At 67.3% G+C, this 19,986-nt stretch overlaps 3 protein-coding genes across 3 annotated transcripts; 1 reads left to right on the top strand and 2 right to left on the bottom strand.

Moving 5' to 3' along the window:
- The first annotated feature begins 1,265 nt into the window (after positions 1 to 1,265).
- Positions 1,266 to 13,575, top strand: RTKN (rhotekin). Its single transcript, XM_083861397.1, has 13 exons — positions 1,266 to 1,311; positions 2,898 to 3,125; positions 5,308 to 5,501; positions 6,255 to 6,316; positions 6,467 to 6,520; positions 6,592 to 6,709; positions 7,623 to 7,847; positions 8,529 to 8,623; positions 9,260 to 9,366; positions 10,889 to 11,020; positions 11,493 to 11,658; positions 12,114 to 12,218; positions 12,861 to 13,575. The coding sequence occupies exons 2-13, from the start codon at positions 3,042 to 3,044 to the stop codon at positions 13,157 to 13,159; spliced, it is 1,641 nt and encodes a 546-aa protein (XP_083717523.1). The 5' UTR covers positions 1,266 to 1,311; positions 2,898 to 3,041; the 3' UTR covers positions 13,160 to 13,575.
- A 2-nt stretch (positions 13,576 to 13,577) lies between these two features.
- Positions 13,578 to 14,546, bottom strand: LOC310909964 (uncharacterized protein; the record flags this gene model as incomplete). The annotated part of the gene is made up of 3 exons (XM_083862351.1): positions 13,578 to 13,948; positions 14,055 to 14,100; positions 14,379 to 14,546. Coding segments are annotated over 3 exons (315 nt in total), but the record flags the coding sequence as incomplete, so codon positions are not given.
- A 26-nt stretch (positions 14,547 to 14,572) lies between these two features.
- Positions 14,573 to 19,600, bottom strand: LOC310909504 (drebrin-like). The gene is made up of 11 exons (XM_083861396.1): positions 19,398 to 19,600; positions 18,140 to 18,192; positions 17,939 to 18,051; positions 17,774 to 17,848; positions 17,176 to 17,310; positions 16,982 to 17,059; positions 16,591 to 16,742; positions 16,263 to 16,317; positions 15,643 to 15,717; positions 15,447 to 15,555; positions 14,573 to 15,374 (listed from the first exon to the last, which is right to left on the bottom strand). Exons 1-11 carry the CDS (start codon positions 19,481 to 19,483, stop codon positions 14,686 to 14,688), a joined length of 1,620 nt encoding a protein of 539 aa, XP_083717522.1. The 5' UTR covers positions 19,484 to 19,600; the 3' UTR covers positions 14,573 to 14,685.
- Positions 19,601 to 19,986: the final 386 nt, after the last annotated feature.

Raw genomic sequence — 19,986 nt, 5'->3', positions numbered from 1 at the left:
CCCCCGGCCCCGGCCTCGCAGGTACCAACGGGAGCACCGGGAGCAGCGGGAGCAGCGGGACCAGCCCGGGCACGAGGCCACGGGGGCGGTCGAGGCCGCTCCCTGCCCCCCGGGCCCCCCGTCCTGTCCCGTCCCGCTGCCCCGGCCCAGCCGGGAATTCCGGTGGGATCCGGCACAGCGGGAATCGCCCGCGCCCCCGGCACCCGACGGGGAGAGAGGAGGGGGGGACTGGGAGGGACTGGGGGGTCGGGGAGGGGACAGAAGGGCTGGGGTGTCCCGCAGGTGGCGGTGGCGGTGCTGGGGCACAGGGAACGGGGTGTCCAAGGGGCACTTGGGGGGTCCTGGTGGGTCTTGGGGTTCCCCTGAGGGTCCTGATTCACCCCAAACCAGCCGCGCTTGGGTTTGGCCCATGCAGTGCGTGTGGGAGGGGTCCTGGCATCTTTATGGGGGTCTCAGTGCTTGGGGTGGGTCTTGGTGGGTACGGGGGGGGGTCCCAGTTCACCCAGTCCCAGCTGCATTTTGGGGGTTCCCAGTGCTCTGTGGGGGCTCTCGGTGCATTCGGGGGTCCCGTTTCACCCGGTCCCGGCTGCCCACGGCGGGGTCCTGCTGTACTGGGGGGTCACAGTTCACACTCGGGGGGCCCCGGTGCCCTTGGGGAGCCTGATGCACATTGAGGGGGGGTCTCAGTGCATTTGGGGCGGGGGGTGGTTCCGGTGCATCCTGGGGTGAATCTGGTGCATTTTGAGGCTCTTACGGGGGTCCCGGTGGACAGGGGGGGAGCCCCGTCTTTCTGTACCAGCTGCACTTGACAGGTCCGGGGTTCACCTGGGGGGCTCCCGGTTCACCTGGGGGGGCTCCGGTTCACTCGGGGGGGTCTTGGCGCGCTCTGAGGGGTCTCGGCGCATTTAGGGACAATCCCGGGGCATTTGAGGCCATCCCGGTGCTCCTTTGGGAAGGTCCCGGCGCACCCCGAGGAGTCTCGGTTCACTCGGGGCGGGTTCGGTGCCCCCGGGGGACGTCCCGGTGCCCCGGTACCAGCGGCACACACACCGGGGCTCCGGTTCGGTCCCGGTGCCCCCGGGGGGGTCTCGCCCCCCTGCACCGGGTTTTTCCGTCCAGCAGGGGGGCGCCCCCCGGCCATTCCCGGTGTCCCGGAGCCCCGCGGGGGGGGGGCGGGGGGGACACGGAGGCGGCTCCTGGAAGGAGGGAGGGAGGGGGGGACACGGGGAACGGGGGACACGGGGCGGGACATGGGGCGGGGGCGGCCGCCGCTTCCTGTGCGCGATCGCGGCGGAGCGGGAGCGGCCGGAGGTACCGGGGACGGGGGGCAGCGCTCAACCGGGGGTGGGGGGCGCGGGGGGACGAGGGGTCCCGGTGTCCGTCCCTGCCGGGAATCCGTTCCCCGTCTGCCCCGCACGGCGCCCTGTCTCCTCCTCCCACGCCTCCCCCACCCCCTCCTCCTGTGCCGTTCCCGGAGCCCCGTTCCGCACCCCCGGCCGGGGTGTCCCCCCCTCCCCGCACCCCTTTTCCTGTCTCCGGCACCCCCGGGCTCTGCACCCTGACCCGGCACCCCCGGGCTCTGCACCCTGACCCGGCACCCCTCGTCCGGCACCCCGTCCTCTGCCTGCACCCCTCGTCCTGTCCCCCAAACCCCAAACCCTGCACCCCGTCTTGTCCCCAGCACCCCAAACCCTGGAACCCCCTTCCCTGCCCCCCATTCTCCCCATGCGCCCCCCTCCCCGCCCCCCGGCTGCTCTCCCCTCCCCTGCACCCCTTATCCCCTGGCTGCACCCCAAACCCTGCGCCCCATCCAGCCCCTCCCCCCCCGCACCCTCTCCTGTGCCCCTCATCCCTTCCCTGGCCCCCAAACCCTGCCCCTCTTTTCCCATCCCCACGCTCCATCTTGTCTCCTGCACCCCATTTTCTCCACTCCTTCTCTTGTGCCCTGCACCCCAAACCTGCACCCCAAACCTGCACCCCAAACCTGGACCCCAAACCCGCACTCCAATCCCTGTATTCCCTCCCTGCCCCTAAATCCCTTCCCTGCACCCCAAACCCGCACCCCAATCCCTGCATTCCCTCCCTGCCCCTAAATCCCCTCCCTGCACCCCAATCCCTGCACCCCAAACCCGCACCCCAACCCTGCAACCCAAACCCGCACCCCAAACCTACACCCCAATCCCTGCACCCCAAACCCGCACCCCACTCCCTGCATTCCCTCCCTGCCCCTAAATCCCCTCTCTGCACCCCAAACTTGCACCCCAAACCCACACCCCAATCCCTGCACCCCAAACCCGCACTCCAAACCTGCACCCCAAACCCTGCACGCCAAACCCAAAACCCAATCCATGCACCCCAATCCCTGCATTCCCTCCCTGCCCCTAAATCCCCTCCCTGCACCCCAAACCCGCACCCAAACCCAATTCCTGCACCCCAAACCCTGCATTCCGTCCCTGCACCCCAAACCCTGCCCCCATCACGTCCCCAAACCCCGCACCTCATTCCGCCCCCATTATCCCGTCCCTGCACCCCAATCCTGTCCCCCCACCCTTTACACCCCACCTTATCCCCTTCACCCCATCTCCTCCCTTACCCACCCCCCACATCCTCTCCCCGCACCCCAAAACCTTCCCCCCCTCGCTCCCCCCTCCCCAAAATCCCTCCCCCCCTCCTCGCACCCCAAACCCGGCCCACCCCATCCCAACCCCCGCCCCCGCTGCCCTTTCCCGCACAGTCCCCCCTTGTTCTCAACGAGGGGGCGGCGATTTGGGGAGGGCGCACAACCTTCTCCCCCCCCCCTCCCCACACCCCCCAAAATTCCAGGGGAGGAGCCTCAAACACGTGGGGAACCCCCCCAAATTCCCGAACCATCCCAAAGCCCCTTTTTCTCCCCGCAGCCACCTCGGTGTGTGTTTGTGGGGGGAGGACCCGACCCCCCCCCCCCCACTACACCCCCCCCCCCAGCTCTGGATGCGGCGGGACCCCCTTGGGGGGCTTTGGGGGGACCCCCCAAAATAACTGGGGGGGTCCCGGGGGTCCCGATGGAGGTGGGGGGGGGCCGCCGGCTGCGGATCCTGGAGGATCTCAACATGCTCTACATCCGCCAGATCGCCGCCAGCATCCAGGTGGGAATTTGGGGAGGGGGGGACCCCCCTCCTCGACTCCAAATCCGGGATCCCCCGGGATCCCCCCCGGAGCCCCCGGACCGCGGGAAACCCGCGGTCCGGGGGCTCCGGGGGCGGGTCCCGGGGGTCTCAAGAAGATGGAATGAGCTCCTCATCTCAAAAAATCCCCCAAAACCACAACAGGGGGGATTTTTGGGGGGGCTCCCGCTGTTTCCAGCGGGGGGTTATTTATAGGCGATGACGTCACTGGAGGGGGGGGAGACAAGGGCGGGATCGGGATTGGGATCAGGATCGGGATGGAGGAGCAGGAGGTACAGGGAAGGAGTTGGGGGGGCTCAGGGAGGTGGTTTTGGGGTGGGGGGTTTGTGCTGGGGAATTTGGGGTTTTGTGGGTGGGGGAGTTTTGGGGGTGCGTGATGGGTTTGTGGGGTGCAGGATGAGTTTTGGGGAGGGGTGTGGTAAATCTGTGGAGTGTGTGGCAGGGTTGTGGGGTGCAGGATGTGATTTTTGGGGTGCACTGTAAATCTGTGGGGTATGTGGTTATCCCGTGGATCTGTGGGGTGCACAGTTCCCCTAAGGGGTGCAGGATGGATCTGTGGGGTGCATGGTTCCCTTATGGGGTGCACAGTGTGTTTGTGGGGTGCCTGGTTCCCCCATAGGGTGCAGAAATAATTTGTGGAGTGCCTGGTAAACCCATGGGGTGCACGATGGATCTGTGGGGTGCATGGTTCCCTTATGGGGTGCAGGAATAATTTGTAGGGTGCCTGGTTCCCCCATAGGGTGCAGGAATTAATTTGTGGGGTGCTTGGTGAACCTGTGGGGTGCAGGATAGATCTGTGGGGTGTGTGGTTCCCTTATGGGATGCACAGTATGTTTGTGGGGTGCCTGGTTCCCCCGTAGGGTGCAGAAATAATTTGTGGAGTGCCTGGTAAACCCATGGGGTGCAGGATAGATCTGTGGGGTGTGTGGTTCCCTTATGGGGTGCACAGTGTGTTTGTGGGATGCCTGGTTCCCACGTGGGGTGCAGGAATAATTTGTGGGGTGCCTGGTAAACTTACGGAGTGCACGATGGATCTGTGGGGTGCGTGGCTCTGCTGTGGGGTCCACGATGTGTTTGTGGGGTGGACAGCCTGGTTTTGGGGTTCACGGATTCCCCGCGGGGTACATGATGTGTCCATGGGGTTCCTGATAAATCTGTGGGGTGCACGATGTGTTTGTGGGGCGCACGATGTGTTTGTGGGGTGCACGATGTGTGGGTGCAGCTGGGACAGGGCTGGGACCCCCCAATCAGTGTGGGACCCCCCCCACCCCCGTGTGTGCAGGGCTGGGACCGCCTGGGCACGACCGGGACCCCCAGGGGGGTGTGGGGGTCAGGGGGGTGCCCGGGTCCCCTGTGCCCAGCAGGTGCCCCAATCCCATATATTCCCCCCCAGACCCTCCCGAACCCCAAATGTGGGAGGAACTGGAGCTGCTGTGGGTGCAGGAGGGGATTTGGGGATCCCCTGACCCCCCAGATGTGTCCCAGTCCCAGGAGCTGGAGCTGCACTGGGTTCTGCGGGTCCGAGAGGGGTTTGGGGACCCCCTGACCCCTCAAAAGTGCCCCATTCCATGGAGCCGGGGCTGCACTGGGTACTGTGGGTCGGGGAGGGGTTTTAGGGACTCTCTGACACCCCAAATGTGCCCCATTCCCAGGAGTCGGAGCTGCAGTGGATGCAGGACGGGTTTTGGGATCCCCTGACTCCCCAAAAGTGCCCCGTTCCCACAAGCCAAAGCTGCAGTGGGTGCCGTGGGTGCAGGAGGGGATTTGGGATCCCCTGACCCCCTGAATGTGCCCTGTTCCCAGGAGTCAGAGCTGCAGTGGGTACTGCGGGAGGGAGGGTTCGGGAGGGATTTTGGGGACTCTCTGATTCCCCAAATGTGTCCCAGTCCCAGGAGCTGGGGCTGCATTGGGTACTGCGGGTCAGGGAGGGGATTTGGGACCACCTGACCCCCCGACCCCCCAAAATTGCCCCGTTGCCAGGAGCTGGGGCTGCAGTGGGCGCGGGAAGGGTTTTGGGGACCCCCTGACCCCCCAGTTGTCCCCGTTCCCAGGAGCCGGAGCTGCAGCGGGCTCTGGAGCGGGCACTGCGGGTCTGGGAGGGGATTTGGGGACCCCCTGACCCCCCAAATATCCCTGTTCCTAGGAACCAGAGCTGCAGCGGGCTCTGGAGCGGGCACTGCGGGTGCGGGAAGGGGCCCGGCGGCTCCTCCCCGCCTGCAGCCGCCCGGAGCAGGCGCTGGAGACCACCAAGACCCTGGTGCTGTGCGACGCCAGGGTGGTGGCGGCGGGGGGCGAGCTGCAGCGGCGCCAGGAGGCTCGGCTGAGGGGGGCCCGGCGGTGAGGGGACCCCGAAAATGATGGGGGAGGGCGTTGGGTACCCCAAGGGGTGCCCAAACCTGGGGAGGAGCCCCAAAAGTGGAGGGGGAATGGAGAACCCCATGGAGGAGGGAGGGGCACCCCAAAACACTGGGGGGATATTGGGATGGAGGGTGTGGTGGGGAGGGTCATCAAAATCTGGGGAAGGGGTTTGAGGATCCCATGGGGGGTGGGGTGGTGAGGGACACCCCAAAACCTGGGGGAACACGGCAGGGAGGGAAAACCCCAAAACCCAGGGGTGGGATGAGACCCTGCAGGGGCTGCAGCAGTGAGGGACACCCCAAAACCTGGAGGGACATGGGAGACACAGCAGTGAGGGAAAACCCCCAAAACCCAGGGGTGGGACGAGGGATCCTGCAGGGTCTGCAGTGATAAGGGACACCCCAAAACCTGAGGGGACATAGGGGACATGGGAGTGAGGGAAAAACCCAGATCCAGGGATGGGATGAGGGATCCTGCAGGTCTGTGGCAGTGAGGGACACTCCAAAAACTGAAGGGACATGGGGGGACAGGGCAGGGAGGGAAAAACCCCAAAACCCAGGGGTGGGATGAGATCCTGTGGGAACTGCAGCAATGAGGGGCACCCCAAAATTTGGGGGAAATCCATAGGGGCACAGCTATGGGAGTGCAATGGCAGGGGACCCCCCAAACCTGCGGGGATCACCCCAAAACCTGAGGGGAGCTTTGCTGAGCCCCCCTCCTGTCCCCCCGCAGCCCCTCGGACGCCGGGCCCGGGGCTGAGCGGGTGCCGTGCCGGGGCACCGTCTGCATCTCAGGTATGGGGGGGTCTGGGGGGGATCTGGGGAGGGGGGACCCCCCATCCTCTCTGCCTGCCCCCCCCCGAGGCACCGTCTGCATTTTGGGTGGGGGGTCCGGGGGTGCCTCAGGGGGTCTCAAACCCCTCCTGCTCTCCATCCTCCCCCCAGATTTGCGCATCCCGCTGATGTGGAAGGACACCGAGTACTTCAGGAACAAGGGGGGTGAGTGTTGGGGTGCTGGGGGTCCCCCCTGTCCCTGTGACCCCCCTCTGACCCCCCCAATGCCCCCCCAGAGCTGCACCGCTGTGCCGTGTTCCTGCTGCTGCAGGTGGGGGCCGAGATCCACGACACCCCCACGGTGCTGGTGGACAGGACCCTCACTGACATCTGCTTCGAGGGCGCCGTGCTCTTGTGAGGGGGGGCACGGGACCCCCGACACCCCTCACCCCTCCCTGGGACCCTGACACCCCCCATGGGACCCCTAACCCTCCCCATGGGACCCCTGATCCCTTCCCATGGGACACTCGACACTCTACACCCCTCTCTGGGATCCTGACACCCCTCTATGCGACCCCTAACCCTCCCCATGTGACCCCCAACACCCCTCACCCCTCACCCCTCCCTGGGACCCTGATGCCTCCCTATGGGACCCCCTAACCCTCCCTATTGGACCCCTGATCCTTCCCATGGGACCCCCAACACCCCACACCCCTCCCTGGGTCCCTGACACCTCCCTATGGCACCCTCAGCAACCCTATATCCACCCATGGGACTCCTGAGCCTGAATATGGGATGACCCCTGACCACCCCGATATGCCTCCATGGGACCCCCAACACCCCACACCCCTCCCTGGGACCCTGACACCCCCTATGGCACCCTCAGCACCCCCATATCCCCCCATGGGACCCCTGAGCCTGTCTATGGGATGACCCCTGATCACCCCAATATGCCCCCATGGGACCCCTGATCTCTCCCCATGGGACCCCCGACACCTCACACCCCCCCGGGACACTGACACCCCCCCATGACACCCCTGCCACCACCAAACCCCCCTTGTGCCCCCCCGCCCTCTCCTGCCCCCACTCCAGGGGACCCCTGATCCCCCTCTGGGCACCTCTGCCCACTCCTGGTGACCCCTGCCCTCCTCTGCCCCTCCCTGGGCACCCCCAAACACACCCCTGCCCCCCTCAGGAGACCCCTAAACACCCCTGCCCCGCATTCCCCTCTGGGACCCCCTGCCCTGTCCCTCCCCCGTGTCCCCACAGTCCGTGGGGTGGCCGTGGGGTGTCCCCTGCCCTGGCTGACCCCTCCGTGTCCTCCCAGCTCGGAGGCGGGTCCGGATTTCGAGCTGAAGGTGGAGCTGTACAGCGCGGGGCTGCCGGGCGGGGGGGCTCAGGGCAGCACCCCCAAAAAGCTGGCGACGCGTCTCAGCACGTCCCTGGGCCGCTCCTCGGGGCGCCGGGCACGGGCGGCCATGGAGGGGGGCCCCGGCAGCCCCCCGGGCACCGGCGGCACCGGAGCGCTGCTGCTGCCGCCGCCCGGCGTGCCGTGAGTAACCCCGGGAGGCCCCTGTGGTCTGTGTCCCATCTGTCCCTTGTGTCCCCTGTGGGTGTCCTGTGTGTGCCCTGTGTGTGCCCTGTGTCCCCTGTGTGTGCCCCATGTCCCCCTGCACCCCACTGTGTCCCCCCTGTGTGTGCCCCGTGTCCCCTGTGTTCTCACTGTTCCCCCTGTGTGTGCCCCATGTCCCCACTGTGTGTGCCCCGTGTCCCACCTGTGTCCCCATTGTGTGTGCTCCATGTCCCCCTGTGTGCGCCTCATGTCCCCCCTGTACAGCCCCGTGTGTGCCCTGTGCTCCCCGTGTCCCTTGTGTCCCCACTGTGCCGCCCTGTGTGTGCCCCATGTCCTTGTGCACTCCCCTGTGTGTGTCCACTGTCCTTGTGTCCCCTGTTTCCCCTCTGTGTGCGCCCCATGTCTCCCTGTGTGTGTCCTCTGTCCTCGTGTCCCCTGTGTCCCCCCTGTGTGTGCCCTGTGTCTCCCCTGCATCCCCCTGTGAGTTACCCATGTCCCCACTGTGCCCCCTGTGTGTGCCCTGTGTCCCCTCTATGCCTCCATGTGTGGACCATATCCCCTTGTGTGTGCCCCATATCCCCGTGTCCCCCCTGTGCCCCCCCTGTGACCCCCATCCTCCCTGACCCCCCAGTGTCCCCCTGACCCTCCTGTTGTCCCCAGGTGTCCCCGGTTCCAGCTGCTGGCCCATGCCTCACTGTCCCTGGCGCAGGTGCACGACGGGTTCCGTACCCATGACCTCGTTGTCGCTGCCGACGGTCAGTGGGACACCCCAAAACACCCCATGGCACTCCAAAACACCCCAGAGCACCCCAAAACACCCTATAACACCCTGAAACACCCCGTGGCACCCCATAACACCCTATAACACCCTATAGCACCCCACAGTACCCAATAAGACCCCTGTGGCACCCCATAACACCCCATAATACCCCATAACATCCTCGTCACCTGATAACACCCCAAAACACCCCATAACACCCCATGGTATGTGATAACACCCCATAACCACCCCATAACACCCCAAAACTCCCCACAGCCCCCCGTGGTACCCCATAACACGGGCAATGGGGCTGGAGCAGGTGGGGAGGGGTCTGGGGGTCCTGACAGAGGGGACAGGGGGATCTTGGGGTCCTGAAAGGGTCTGGATGGGGTCTGGGGTCTCGGTAAATAGGGGACAAGGGGGTCTGGGGGTCCTGGCGAGAGGAGGAGGAGGAGGTGGGTCTGGGCTCCTTTTGGGGTTTGGGGGTCCCTCTCAACCCCCAAGACCTTCATGTCCCCCTGTCACCTCCCAAAGCAGAGCCCTTGATGGGTGGGTGTAGGGTCAGTGTGGGGGTTCCTGCCAGCCCCCAGTGTCCCCCAATGTCCCCCATGTCCCCCGTGTCCCCCCCCAGAGCAGAGCCCCTGCTGGGTGCCGCTCTATGGCCGCATGTGCTGCCGCCTGGCGGCCAGGCCGAGCTGCATGGACACCCCCGCGGCGACAGGGACACTGCGGCTGCAGGTGAGCGACGGGAACGGGAACGGGAACGGCACCGGGAATGGGATCGGGAACGGCACCGGGAACGGCACCGGGAATGGGAGAGAGGGGTGGGATTGAGGGATGAGATGTATTAACACTGCCGTGATAAAAGGGACACTGCAGTTGCAGGTGAGGGAATGGGGAAGAGAAATGGGATATAGAGAAATGGGATATAAGGATGGGATAGAGAAATGGGATATAGAGAAGTGGGATAGAGAAATGAGATAAAGGGGTGGGATAGAGAAATGGGATATAGGGATGGGATAGAGGGATGGAATGGAGGGATGGGATAGAGGAGTGGAATACAGGAGTGGGATAGAAAAATGGGAGATACGGATGGTATAGAGAAATGGGATATAGGGATGGGATAGAGAAATGAGATATAGAGAAATGAGATATAGAGAAATGGGAGGTAGAGAAATGGGGTAGATGGATGTGATAGAGGGATGGGATATAGAGATGCAATAGAAAAATGGGATATAGGGATGGGATAGAGAAATGGGATTTAGGGATGGAATAGAGGGATGGGATGGAGAAATGGGATGGGATAGAGAAGTGGGATATAGGGGTGGGATGGAGAAACTGGATATAGGGATGGAATATAGGAATGGGATATAGGGATGCGATAGAAAAATGGGATATAGGGATGGGATAGAGGAGTAGGATAGAAAAATGGAATATAGGGGTGGGAAAGAGAAATAAGATATAAGGATGGGATAGAGGCATGGGCTGTGTTAACATCCCTGTGGGACCAGAGGCCCTGCAGCTGCAGGTGAGGGGGGATCAGGATATGGGATTGGGATGTGAGGGTGGGGTGGGATGAGGGATGGGATGGGGATAGAGAAAGGGGTGAGAAGGGGATGGGAACAGGGATGGAAATGGAGAGAGGGATGGGGATAAGGATGGGACAGGGGCAAAGATTGGACCGGGACAGGGGCAAAGATTGGACCGGGACAGGGACAGGGATGGGGATAGGGATGGGGATGGCGATGGGGATGAGGATGAGGATGGGACAGGGACAAGAATGGGGTCAGGATAGAAATGGGAACAGGCACAGGAGCAAGGACAGTGATGGGGATGGACAAGGATGGAGATGGGGACACAGATAAGGAGAGATGGGTAGAGAAATAGGGACGAGGACAAGGATGAGAACAGGACAGGGATGGAGACAAAGGTGGGCAAGGGATGTGGTCAGACAGGAATGGGATGGGGATAGTGACATGGATGGGAACAAGAATGGGGACAGACCCAAGGGTAGGACAGAGATGGGAAGGGACAACAACAGGAATGGGTTGGGATGGGAATGGGGACAGAGCTGGGAATGGGAACAGGGATGGGGACAGGATGGGTGGTAACACAAACCCACCCAGTCTCATCCATCCCCACCAGCAGCTCTGGGCTGGTTTGGGTGGAGCTGGGGGGATCCGTGTGCTGGGGATGAGTGCAGAGTCGGGGGCAGGCTGGTCACCCATGGGTGCTGACGGCTCTGGGGGTCTGGGGACAGGCTCCAGGGGCTGAGGGGCCGAGCGGGCCCCCCCTGTTCTGCGTCCTGAGGGGCCCTGGGCTGCTCTGCTACGGCAGCGCTGGCGAGGCCGAGGCAGGGCAGGAGCCCACCCTCACCATTGCTGTCACCAAGGTATGGGGACACAGGGGACACAGAGGGGGTGGTGATCAGAGGGCTGTGGCGGGCTGTGGGGGGTGTGGGGGACTATGGAGTTGTGGAGGGTATGGGATATGGAGGGGATGTGGTGAGTACAAGAAGAAATAGGGACTGTTTGGGGCTCAGGGTGGTTGGAGGTTTCTGGGGCATTGTGGGGTTTGTGGGGGACTATGGGGTCATGGGGGGTATAGGGTATGGAGGGGACACGGTGAGTACAGGGAGAAATGTGTGGGGCTTGGGCTGGTTGGAGGTTTCTGGAGCGTTTTGGGGTCTGTGGGGTCTGTGGGGGACTATGGGGTTATGGGGGGTGTGGGGGATGGAGGGGACGTGGTGGGTACAGGGAGAAATGGGGACTGTGTGGGTCTCGGGGTGGTTGGAGGTTTATGGAGCATTTTGGGGTCTGTGGGGGCTGTGGGGCTGCGGGGTCCAAGGAGTCCCGGTGCCGCAGGACACGCGGGTGCGGGCGGTGGAGCCGGGTGGCCGCGGGCAGCCCCCCGGGGTGGCCGTCACCAACCGCCTGGGCGGGGAGGAGGTGACACACGCGCTGGTGGCCGAGAGTGCAGCCGAGGCCCAGCGCTGGCTCGAAGCCTTCGGGCAGCACCTCTACGACTTGGGTGAGCCGGGACCCCCGGGACCCCCCCAGGCCATCCCTGCGGGAGTCCCCATCATCCCTGTGGGATCCCCCCCATCCCTGCGGGCCCTCCCAGCCCTATGGGACCCTCCCTGCCGGTGGGACCCTGTCCCAGTGGGATCCATCCCCAAGCCCAGTGGGACCCCCTCATCCCTGTGGGACCCCCATCCTGGCAGGACCCCAGACCATCCCTGTGGGACCCATCCTTGTGGGACCCCTATCACCCCAGGACCCCCACCCCAGTGGGACCCCAGTCCCGAGAGCACCCCCATTCCCGTGAGACCCCCATCCCAGGCTGACCCCATCCAATGGAGCCCCCATCCCACTGCAATCCCCATCCCACTGCAATTCCCATCCCAGCTCAATCCCCACCCCGGGAGCACCTGGACCCTGGGTGGGCTCTGTCCCACAGCCCCCCCGTTGTCCTCGTTCCCCCAGCCCAGTGGAAGCAGTGCTGTGAGGAGCTGATGAGGATCGAGGAGCCCCCCCCGCGCCGCCCCCCGGCCCCGCTGCCCCCCCAGGGCTCTCTCTACCACCAGACAGGTGAGTGTGTCTGGGGGGGGTGGTCTGGGGGGGCTCCTGCTCTGTCTCCCCCTCTCTGCTCTCTGCTCGCTCCCTAACGCTGCTCTTCTCGCTGTCCCCCCTTCTCTGTGTCCCCTCTCTGTCCCCCCATTTCTTTCTCCTGCCGCTCTGCCACCCCCCCCCCCTCCTTCCTGCGCCCCCCCAGCCCCACCGGGCCCCCCCGGGACCCCCCCGGGCGAGGGGCTCCTGCTGCAGGAGAATGTGTCAGCCGAGATCCGGGCACTGCTCAGCTCCTACTACAGCGACAGGTGACACGGGGGGCGGGGGGACACGGGGGACCCACTGCCACAGCACCCCCAGGACGGCCATGGGGACTGCAGGGTGGGGGGGCAGTGAAGGCACCCCCAAACCCCCCCACTGCCTGTGAGGGGGATCCATGGGGGGCTGGGGGGGTGCTGGGTGTAACTGGGGGGGGCTTTTCACAGCCCCCACCCCACAGAATGGGGAAAGGATGGGGTCTCTGAGGGGGGTTCTTTCACAGCCCCCACCCCACAGAATGGGGAAGGGAAGGGGTCTCTGGGGGGGGTCTTTCACAGCCCCCACGCCACAGAATGGGGAAGGGGGGGGGTCTGGGGATGCCGCTGACCCCCCTTTCCCCCCCAGCTATTGACCCCTCTGATGACATCGCGGCGGTGACCGACATCCTGACCCGGCACGGGGGGGCTCCCCGCGCTCCGGGCCCCCCCCCGTGGCTGTCGCTGTTCGAGGCGCCCCCCCTGCGCAGCCCCAGCCCCCCCCGCCGGGGCCGCCCCCGCACCCTGTCCCTCGACGCCCGGCTCAGCACCCTAAAGGGTCGGGGGGGTCCCCCCAAACCCCCCCACTCCAGTTCCTCCAGCAGCGGCAGCAGCAGCCCGGGGCCCCCCCAGCGCGACCCCCCCAGACCACTCCAGTCCCGGGTCTGACCCCCAGAACTTGCGGGGGTGGGACAGGGCGGGATGGACCCTCCCCCAAGTTTGGGATTGGCGAGGCTGGGGGCTCCCAGCTTCTGTTTTTGGGGAGAAACTGGAATTTCTGCCCTTCCCTGTGCTGGGGAGGGTCAGGGCTAAACTCCAAAAAAAAGGGGGGGGGGGGTGGTTTCCTTCCCCCCCCACAACAAAGGTGGGTGCTGGGGACCCCCCACCACAGGGTGGGTGCTGGGGACCCCCCCCCACCACAGGGTGGGTGCTCAGGGTCTAACCCGGGGGGGGACACAGAGCCCCCCCCAGCTCTGCTTTCCCTCACCTCTAACCCGGGGGAGGGGGAACACAACCCCCCCTCCCGGCAGGGCCCCCCTCATTAATAATGTTCACTAATAATTTGCATTAAAATTTATTTAACAGCTGCTGTGTGTGATTTTGGGGGGGAGGGGGGGAGTGTGGGGGTCCCTGTGCCCGGGTTTGGGGGGGTCTGTGCCCTCCCATCCTGTGCTGCCACCAGCGAGGGGGGTGTCTTGGGGTGCTGCCCCCTCCCCAAGCTGCTCTTTTGGGGTGCAAGTGGAGGGGGGGTGGAGGCTGTGCTTGGGGGGTGAGTGGGGAGGGGGTGTCCATCCTGGAGGCTGCAGTGCCAGAGGGGGGAACCCCCCAAAATAATTAGGTGTTGGGCCTCCCCTTGCTACACAGCGTGGGGGGAGAGGTCCTCGTCCTCGGTGGGGGGGCTGGGGCCCCCCAAAAGCGGTGGGTGGGGGGCGTCACGAGCCAGCAGCAGCGCGAAGCCTGGGGGGAGAGTGGGGGGTGAGATGGGGGGGGAGAGTGGGGCGGGTCGGGGGGTTTTGGGGGAGGTTGGGTGATTTAGGGGGTCTATGGGGGAGTTTTGGGGTACCTGGCGTGGCTTTGTGCAGGACGAGGTCCTCGCTGGGCTCATCCCCCTGCGGAAAATGGGAGGGACCTGAGGGGTCTCTCCACCCCCAGCTGTGCCCGCCCCACTCGCCAGGGGACCCCACCCCCCATCCCATCCTGCCCCCCACTCCAGTCCCATCCCGACCCCCAGAACCAGCCCCCAGGGGCGTGTGTTCCCCTCCTGACCCCCAAACCCTGCAGCCCCTGTGCCCCCCATCACCCCCAGCCCCACATAACCCCAAAATCCCATCTCGCCCCCCCCCCACATTTCCCCCAGCCCCTCATCGCCCCCAGCCCCTCCCCGTACCTGCCCAGGGGGGGGTCTCGGCTCCCAGGGGGCCTCCCAGCCCCCCAACTCGTGTCCCCCGATTCCATTGCGCCCCAAATCCTGGGGGTCCTGCAGGGGAGGGGGGGGCCGGGGTTGTGCGGGGGGGGCCCTGCCGGGGGTATTGGGGACCCCTCCCGCGGGCTGGGGACATCCTCAAGCAGTGGCCCCAGAGATTCCCATGCTGGGGGGCTGGGGAGGGGGGGACTGTCCGGGAGGGACCCCTCCTCGTCCCGGGGGGGCCTGGGGGGAGACCCCAAGCCGGGAGTGCTGGAAGGAGGGAGGGGCTCTACCCCATAAGTGCTTTCAGAAGACCCCGACCCGGAGGGGCCAGGAGGGACCCCCATCCGGGGAGGGCTGGAAGGAGGCCCAGACATGGCAGGAGGGGACCCCGACCTGGTGGTGGCAAAACTGGGGCTCCCCAGGGTGGCGGAGACAGGGGCCCCATTCCTGTGGGGCTGGAGGGGGTCCCAGTGGTGCCACACTGGGGGGTCCCCGTCACCACAGGGCTGGGGGGGCTCTTTGGGGGGGCAGAGGGAGGAGTCCCTGTCCCCACAGGACTGGTGGCATGGGGAGACCCTGCTCGGGCTGGGCTGGGGGGGGTCCCCAGGGTGCCACATTGTGGAGTGCCTGTCCCCACGGGGCTGATGGGGGTCCTGCTGGTGGCACACTGCGGGGTCCCTGTCCCCACAGGACTGCTGGCATGGGGGGACCCTGCTCGGGCTGGGCTGGGGGGCGTCCCCAGAGTGGCAGAGGGAGGGGCGCCCCTCCCCACGGGGCTGGCGGGGGTCCCTGTGGTGCCACCCTGGGGGGTCCCTGTCCCCGCGGGGCCGGGGGGCAGAGGCGGCCGGCGGGGGCTGGGGGGCGATGCCCCCCTGGAGGCTCCGGGCGCGGGGGTCGGGGGGGGCTCCGGCCGGCGGAAGATGAAGGCGGATTCCGTCAGGCTGCGCTGGTACCGCAGGAAGGGCCGGCGGGCACCTGGCGGGGGCGGGGGCAGTCAGAAGAGACCCCCAGAACCCCCCGTGCCCCCCAAACTTCCATGACACCTACCGGGGGTGCTGCCGGGCAGGGGGGATGTGGACGTGGAGCCCGAGCGCTCCCGCTGCCGAAAGAATTCCCGGGGGTTCTGGGTGCGCTGGGAGACCAGGATTGCGGCTTCCTGCGGGATCGGGGGGGTCAGCGGGGATGTGGCACCACGGCACGGCCCGTGACCCGGGGGCAGGGAGGGACCGGGCCCGGTACTCACGGCCGCCGTCCCGCTGAGCCCGGTGCGACCCCCGCGCTCCCGCTCGGCCGCCTCCTGCTCCCGCTGCTGCTGCTCCTGCGGGACGCAGGGAAACAGGGATCCCTCAGGATGGATCCTGGATCCCTTGAGATGGAGCTCTGGATGCCCTGGCATAGAGCCCTCACACCTGCCCGGGTTAGGGCCCCACCCCGGATCCCCTGGGATGGACACCCCGGATCCCCTGGGATGGACACTCCGGATCCCCCGGGATGGACACCCCGGATCCCCTGGGATGGACACCCCGGATCCCCTGGGATGGACACCCCGGATCCCCCGGGATGGACACTCCAGATCCCCTGGGATGGACACTCCGGGTCCCCTGGGATGGACACCCCGGATCCCCTGGGATGGACACCCCGGATCCCCCGGGATGGACACCCCGGATCCCCCGGGATGAACCCCTTCATATCCCCCAGGACAAACACCTACAACTCCCTGGGATGAGAGTCCCTGAATCTCCTGGGATTGACCCCCTGGGATGGGATTCCCCAGCCTCCCTGGGATGAACGCCCTGGATCCTGCTGGGATGGAGCCCCTGTATCCCCCCGAGACCCCCCCATTCCAGCCCCCCTCCCGCTCACCCATCGCTCCTGCTCCTTCCTCCGCTCCTCCGCGTCCAGCCGCGCCTGCTCCTGCCTGCGGGGCCGGGAATTGGGGCGTCAGGGATGGGACATGGATGGGACAGAGATGGGAAACACCAGCGGGATATGGGGACGGGGACACGGGGTGGGACAGGGATGGGGACACGAGACTGGGACAGGGATGGGGACACGAGACTGGGACAGGGATGGGGACACGGGGGTAGGACAGGGATGGGGACACGGGGTAGGACAGGGATGGGGACACGGGGGTAGGACAGGAATGGGGACACAGGCTGGGACAAGGATGCAGCCCAGCGTTGCCCCTCACCGCCGCTCCTCGATGAGCCTCTCCCGCTCCTGCAGCCGCCGCTCCCGCTCCGCCGCCTGCAGCCGCTCCTCCTCCATGCGCTCCCGCTCCCAGCGCCGCCGCTGCTCCCGCTCCCGCTGCCGCTCCTGCTCCTTCCGCTGCTGCTCCTCGCGCTGGGCACGGACCGGGATCAGCACCGGGATCAGCACCGGGAACTCACCCGCCCCGGCACCGGGAGCGGCAATAGGATCCCACTGCCATTGGTACCGGCACAGGGAACCGGCACCGGGACCGGGACCCCCGGGCTCAGCCCCTGGCAGCCCCAGCCCGAGGCAGCAGCCGTGATCCCACCCCCGGGATACCAGGGGGTCGTGGGGACCCCCAGCCCTTCCCCAGCCCCCCGACCCCTCACCTCAGCCTGTTCCCAGAAGGAATCGCGCTGGGTGCGCTGCAGCTCCAGTGCCGGGTTGGTCTTGCGGTAGTTGGTTCCCTGGGGAGCACAGAGGGGTCGAGGTGGGACCCCCAGAACCCCCCAACGCCCCTGGGAAGGGCGAGCGAGCCCCCCATCGCCCCCCAGGCGCCCTCCCCATTCCCGCAGGGACTCACCACCAGCTCCTGGGGGTCCTGGGGGGTCCTCCTGGGAGGGCGAGGGGCGGGGGGCTCCAGCTGGGCCAGCACTCGGCGCAGCCCCTCCAGCGTCACCTCCTCGGAGCGGCGGGCGCTGATCACGGCCGTGGCCTCCTGCCACCGCGGGGACGGGACAGGACGGGACCGTGTCACCCTCCCACGGCTCCCCCTCCCCCGCAGGGATCCGCATTCCCCCGGGGAATGCCGGCACCATTCCCTCGGAAGTGTCAGATGTGGGGCTGGATCCAGATGTGGGGCCGGATCCAGATGTGGGGCCGGATCCAGAGCCCGGAGCCCAGACAGATCACCGGAAACTGTTCCGGGGGATGGGGCGGGCAGGACCCCCCCGTGAGGACGGGACTTGGGGGGGGCAGGGATCCCAATCACAGCTCCGGCACGGCGGCCAAGGCTGGGAGCACTGGGAAAGCGGCGGCTGAGTCAGCAGCGCCAGGAATGCGCCCGGGCACAGGCAAAGGTCGGGGCGGCGGGACGAGGGAGACAGGGGGGGCAGGAATGGGGAACATGGTGAGGCGGGGACCCCCCAGCACCCCCCCAGGGCTCCCAGCCCTTCACTCACCCTGAAGAAGCTCCGGAGGGCCGGCAGGTGCCCGGCAAACGCCGCCCGCTGCGGTTCCGGCACCTTTTCCCCCACCTGGCACCGAACCCCATTGCTTTGCTCAGCCCTGGGGGGGGGTCCCATCCGGGGGTCCCCCCGAGCTGCCCCCCCCCTCCCCGCACTCACCCAGCTGATGAGAACGACCCTGGGGGTGCCGGAACCAGGATCGGGGACCCGGCACAGCCCGTACATGACGCTGGACGCGGAGAATTTCCCAGCGAGCTCATCCGGCCCCCCGGCTGTAAGGAGGGGGGGTCAGAGGGGGCACGGGGGAACTCGGGGGACCCCCCCCCCAATAATCCCCGGCAGCGTCGCTCCCGGTGGTACCTCCGGAATCCAGGAGCTTGAGGTCGTGGTGCTTCTCATAGCCAAAAACAGCCCTGGGGGGGGAAAGGGGGGTCAGGGCGGGGGTCAGGGTGGGGGGGTCACAGCGGGTGTCACATATGGTGGGGGACCTGCCAGGCTCGGGCACCCCCCGTGTCCCCCCGTGCCACCAGCTGGGGATGAATTCATGGAAATGCCGCCGGCAGCATCCGCCCCCGGGACAATGGGAATGTGGGAAGCGCCGGAGCGGCACGGCCCCCCCAGCGACCACCCCCCACCCCTCCCATCCTTGCTGCGGTGCCGGGACCCCCCGCCCGGGCCTGGGAGGGCTCAGGGGGCCCAATCCCGGCGGGACCCTCCCTCCCCTCCCCTCCCCGGGCATTCCCGGCGGCTCTGCCCCTCTTTGTTCCCCGCGTGGCTCCGGTTCGGGGCGCACGCGGGACGGGGCTGGGCACGGCACGCGTGTCCCGCATGTCGCGGCATGTCGCGACAGGCTGCGGCGCCACATGGCGGGACAGAGCCCGGCACGCGGCCGGGAGGAGGCGGCGCTGGAGCGGCTCCAGGCGCGCTCCGGGGGCAGAGGGCAATGGCCCGGGGGCCGCGGTCACGGGCGGTTCTGTGGCTCCGGGGGAATGCGAGGAGCCCGATGAGCCCCGGTGCAGCCCCCCCCCACCCGGGATGGGGGTTTTGGGGGACCCCCCGTGGAACCGGCAGCGAACTGGGGCCAGCCCGGGACCCCCCGCCCGGGACAGCCCGGGACCCGCGTCCCCCCGGTGCAGCCGGGCAGAAACCCCCTGACCGCACCCCGGGGCGCTCCCCGTTCCCGCAATCCCCCCCGGGCCCGTCCTGCCCCCGCCCCGGGCGGCGGCGCCGCTCCCAGCCCGGCGGCACCGGGAGGGACCGGGCGGGACGGGGCGGGACCGGCTGAGACTCCCGGTTCCCAGCGCGGAGGGCTCGGTCCTGGGACCCCCCCGCGGCCCGACCGAGCCCCCGGTGCGCCCCGGAGATCCCGTCCCGCCGTCCCGGTGCCGGTAACGGTGCCTCTGGCCGCCCCCGCCGCCCTGTGCCGGTGCCTGTTCCCGCTCCCGTTCCCGGTGCTGTGTCCGGTGCCTGCCCCAGTGCCCGTTCCCAGTCTTGGTCCCTTCTTCCGTTCCCGTTCCCGGTTCCCTGTGCCGGCTCCTCATTCCCGGCTCCCCGTTCCCGGTCCCCATTCCCGGCTCCCGCTCCCTCTCCCGGTGTTTTCCCGCTCTCCCGTTCTCACCAGTCGGTCCCAGCCCGGGGGTTCCCCACGTCCTCCCGCGCCGCCAGCAGCGCCAGCCGGTACCGCTCCAGCCCCGGCCCCGCCATCCCGATCCCGGGGCCGATCCCGATCCCGGGGCCGATCCCGATCCGGGGCCGATCCCGATCCCGGGGCCGCCGCCGCCGCCGCCCTGCGCCCGCCCCTCCTTCTCTCCCTCCCCCGCCACCCCCCGGCACTTTCCACCGCCCACGGGCGGCACCGGGCGGGGCGGGGGCGGGAGCGGCCGGGAGGCACCGGCACGGCACGGCACGGGACGGGCGGCGCCGGGAGCGCTGGGCGCCGGGGCCGGGCCTGGGTCCCGTACCGGGATGGGGGTCCACACCGGGATGGGGGTCCTGTACCGGGATGGGGGTCCGCACCGGGATGGGGGTCCTGTACCGGGATGGGGGTCCCACAGTGGGATGAGGGTCCTGTACCGGGATGGGGGTCCTGTACCGGGATGGGGGTCCCACAGTGGGATGAGCATCCTGTTCTGGGATGGGGGTCCTGTACTGGGATGAGGGTCCCTGTACTGGGATGAGGATCCCACACTGGGATGAGGGTCCTGTAC

Source organism: Zosterops lateralis (genome assembly GCF_965231275.1).
Source record: "Zosterops lateralis genome assembly, chromosome: 5".
NCBI lineage: Eukaryota > Metazoa > Chordata > Aves > Passeriformes > Zosteropidae > Zosterops > Zosterops lateralis.
This window is presented reverse-complemented; position numbering and strand designations above follow the sequence as displayed.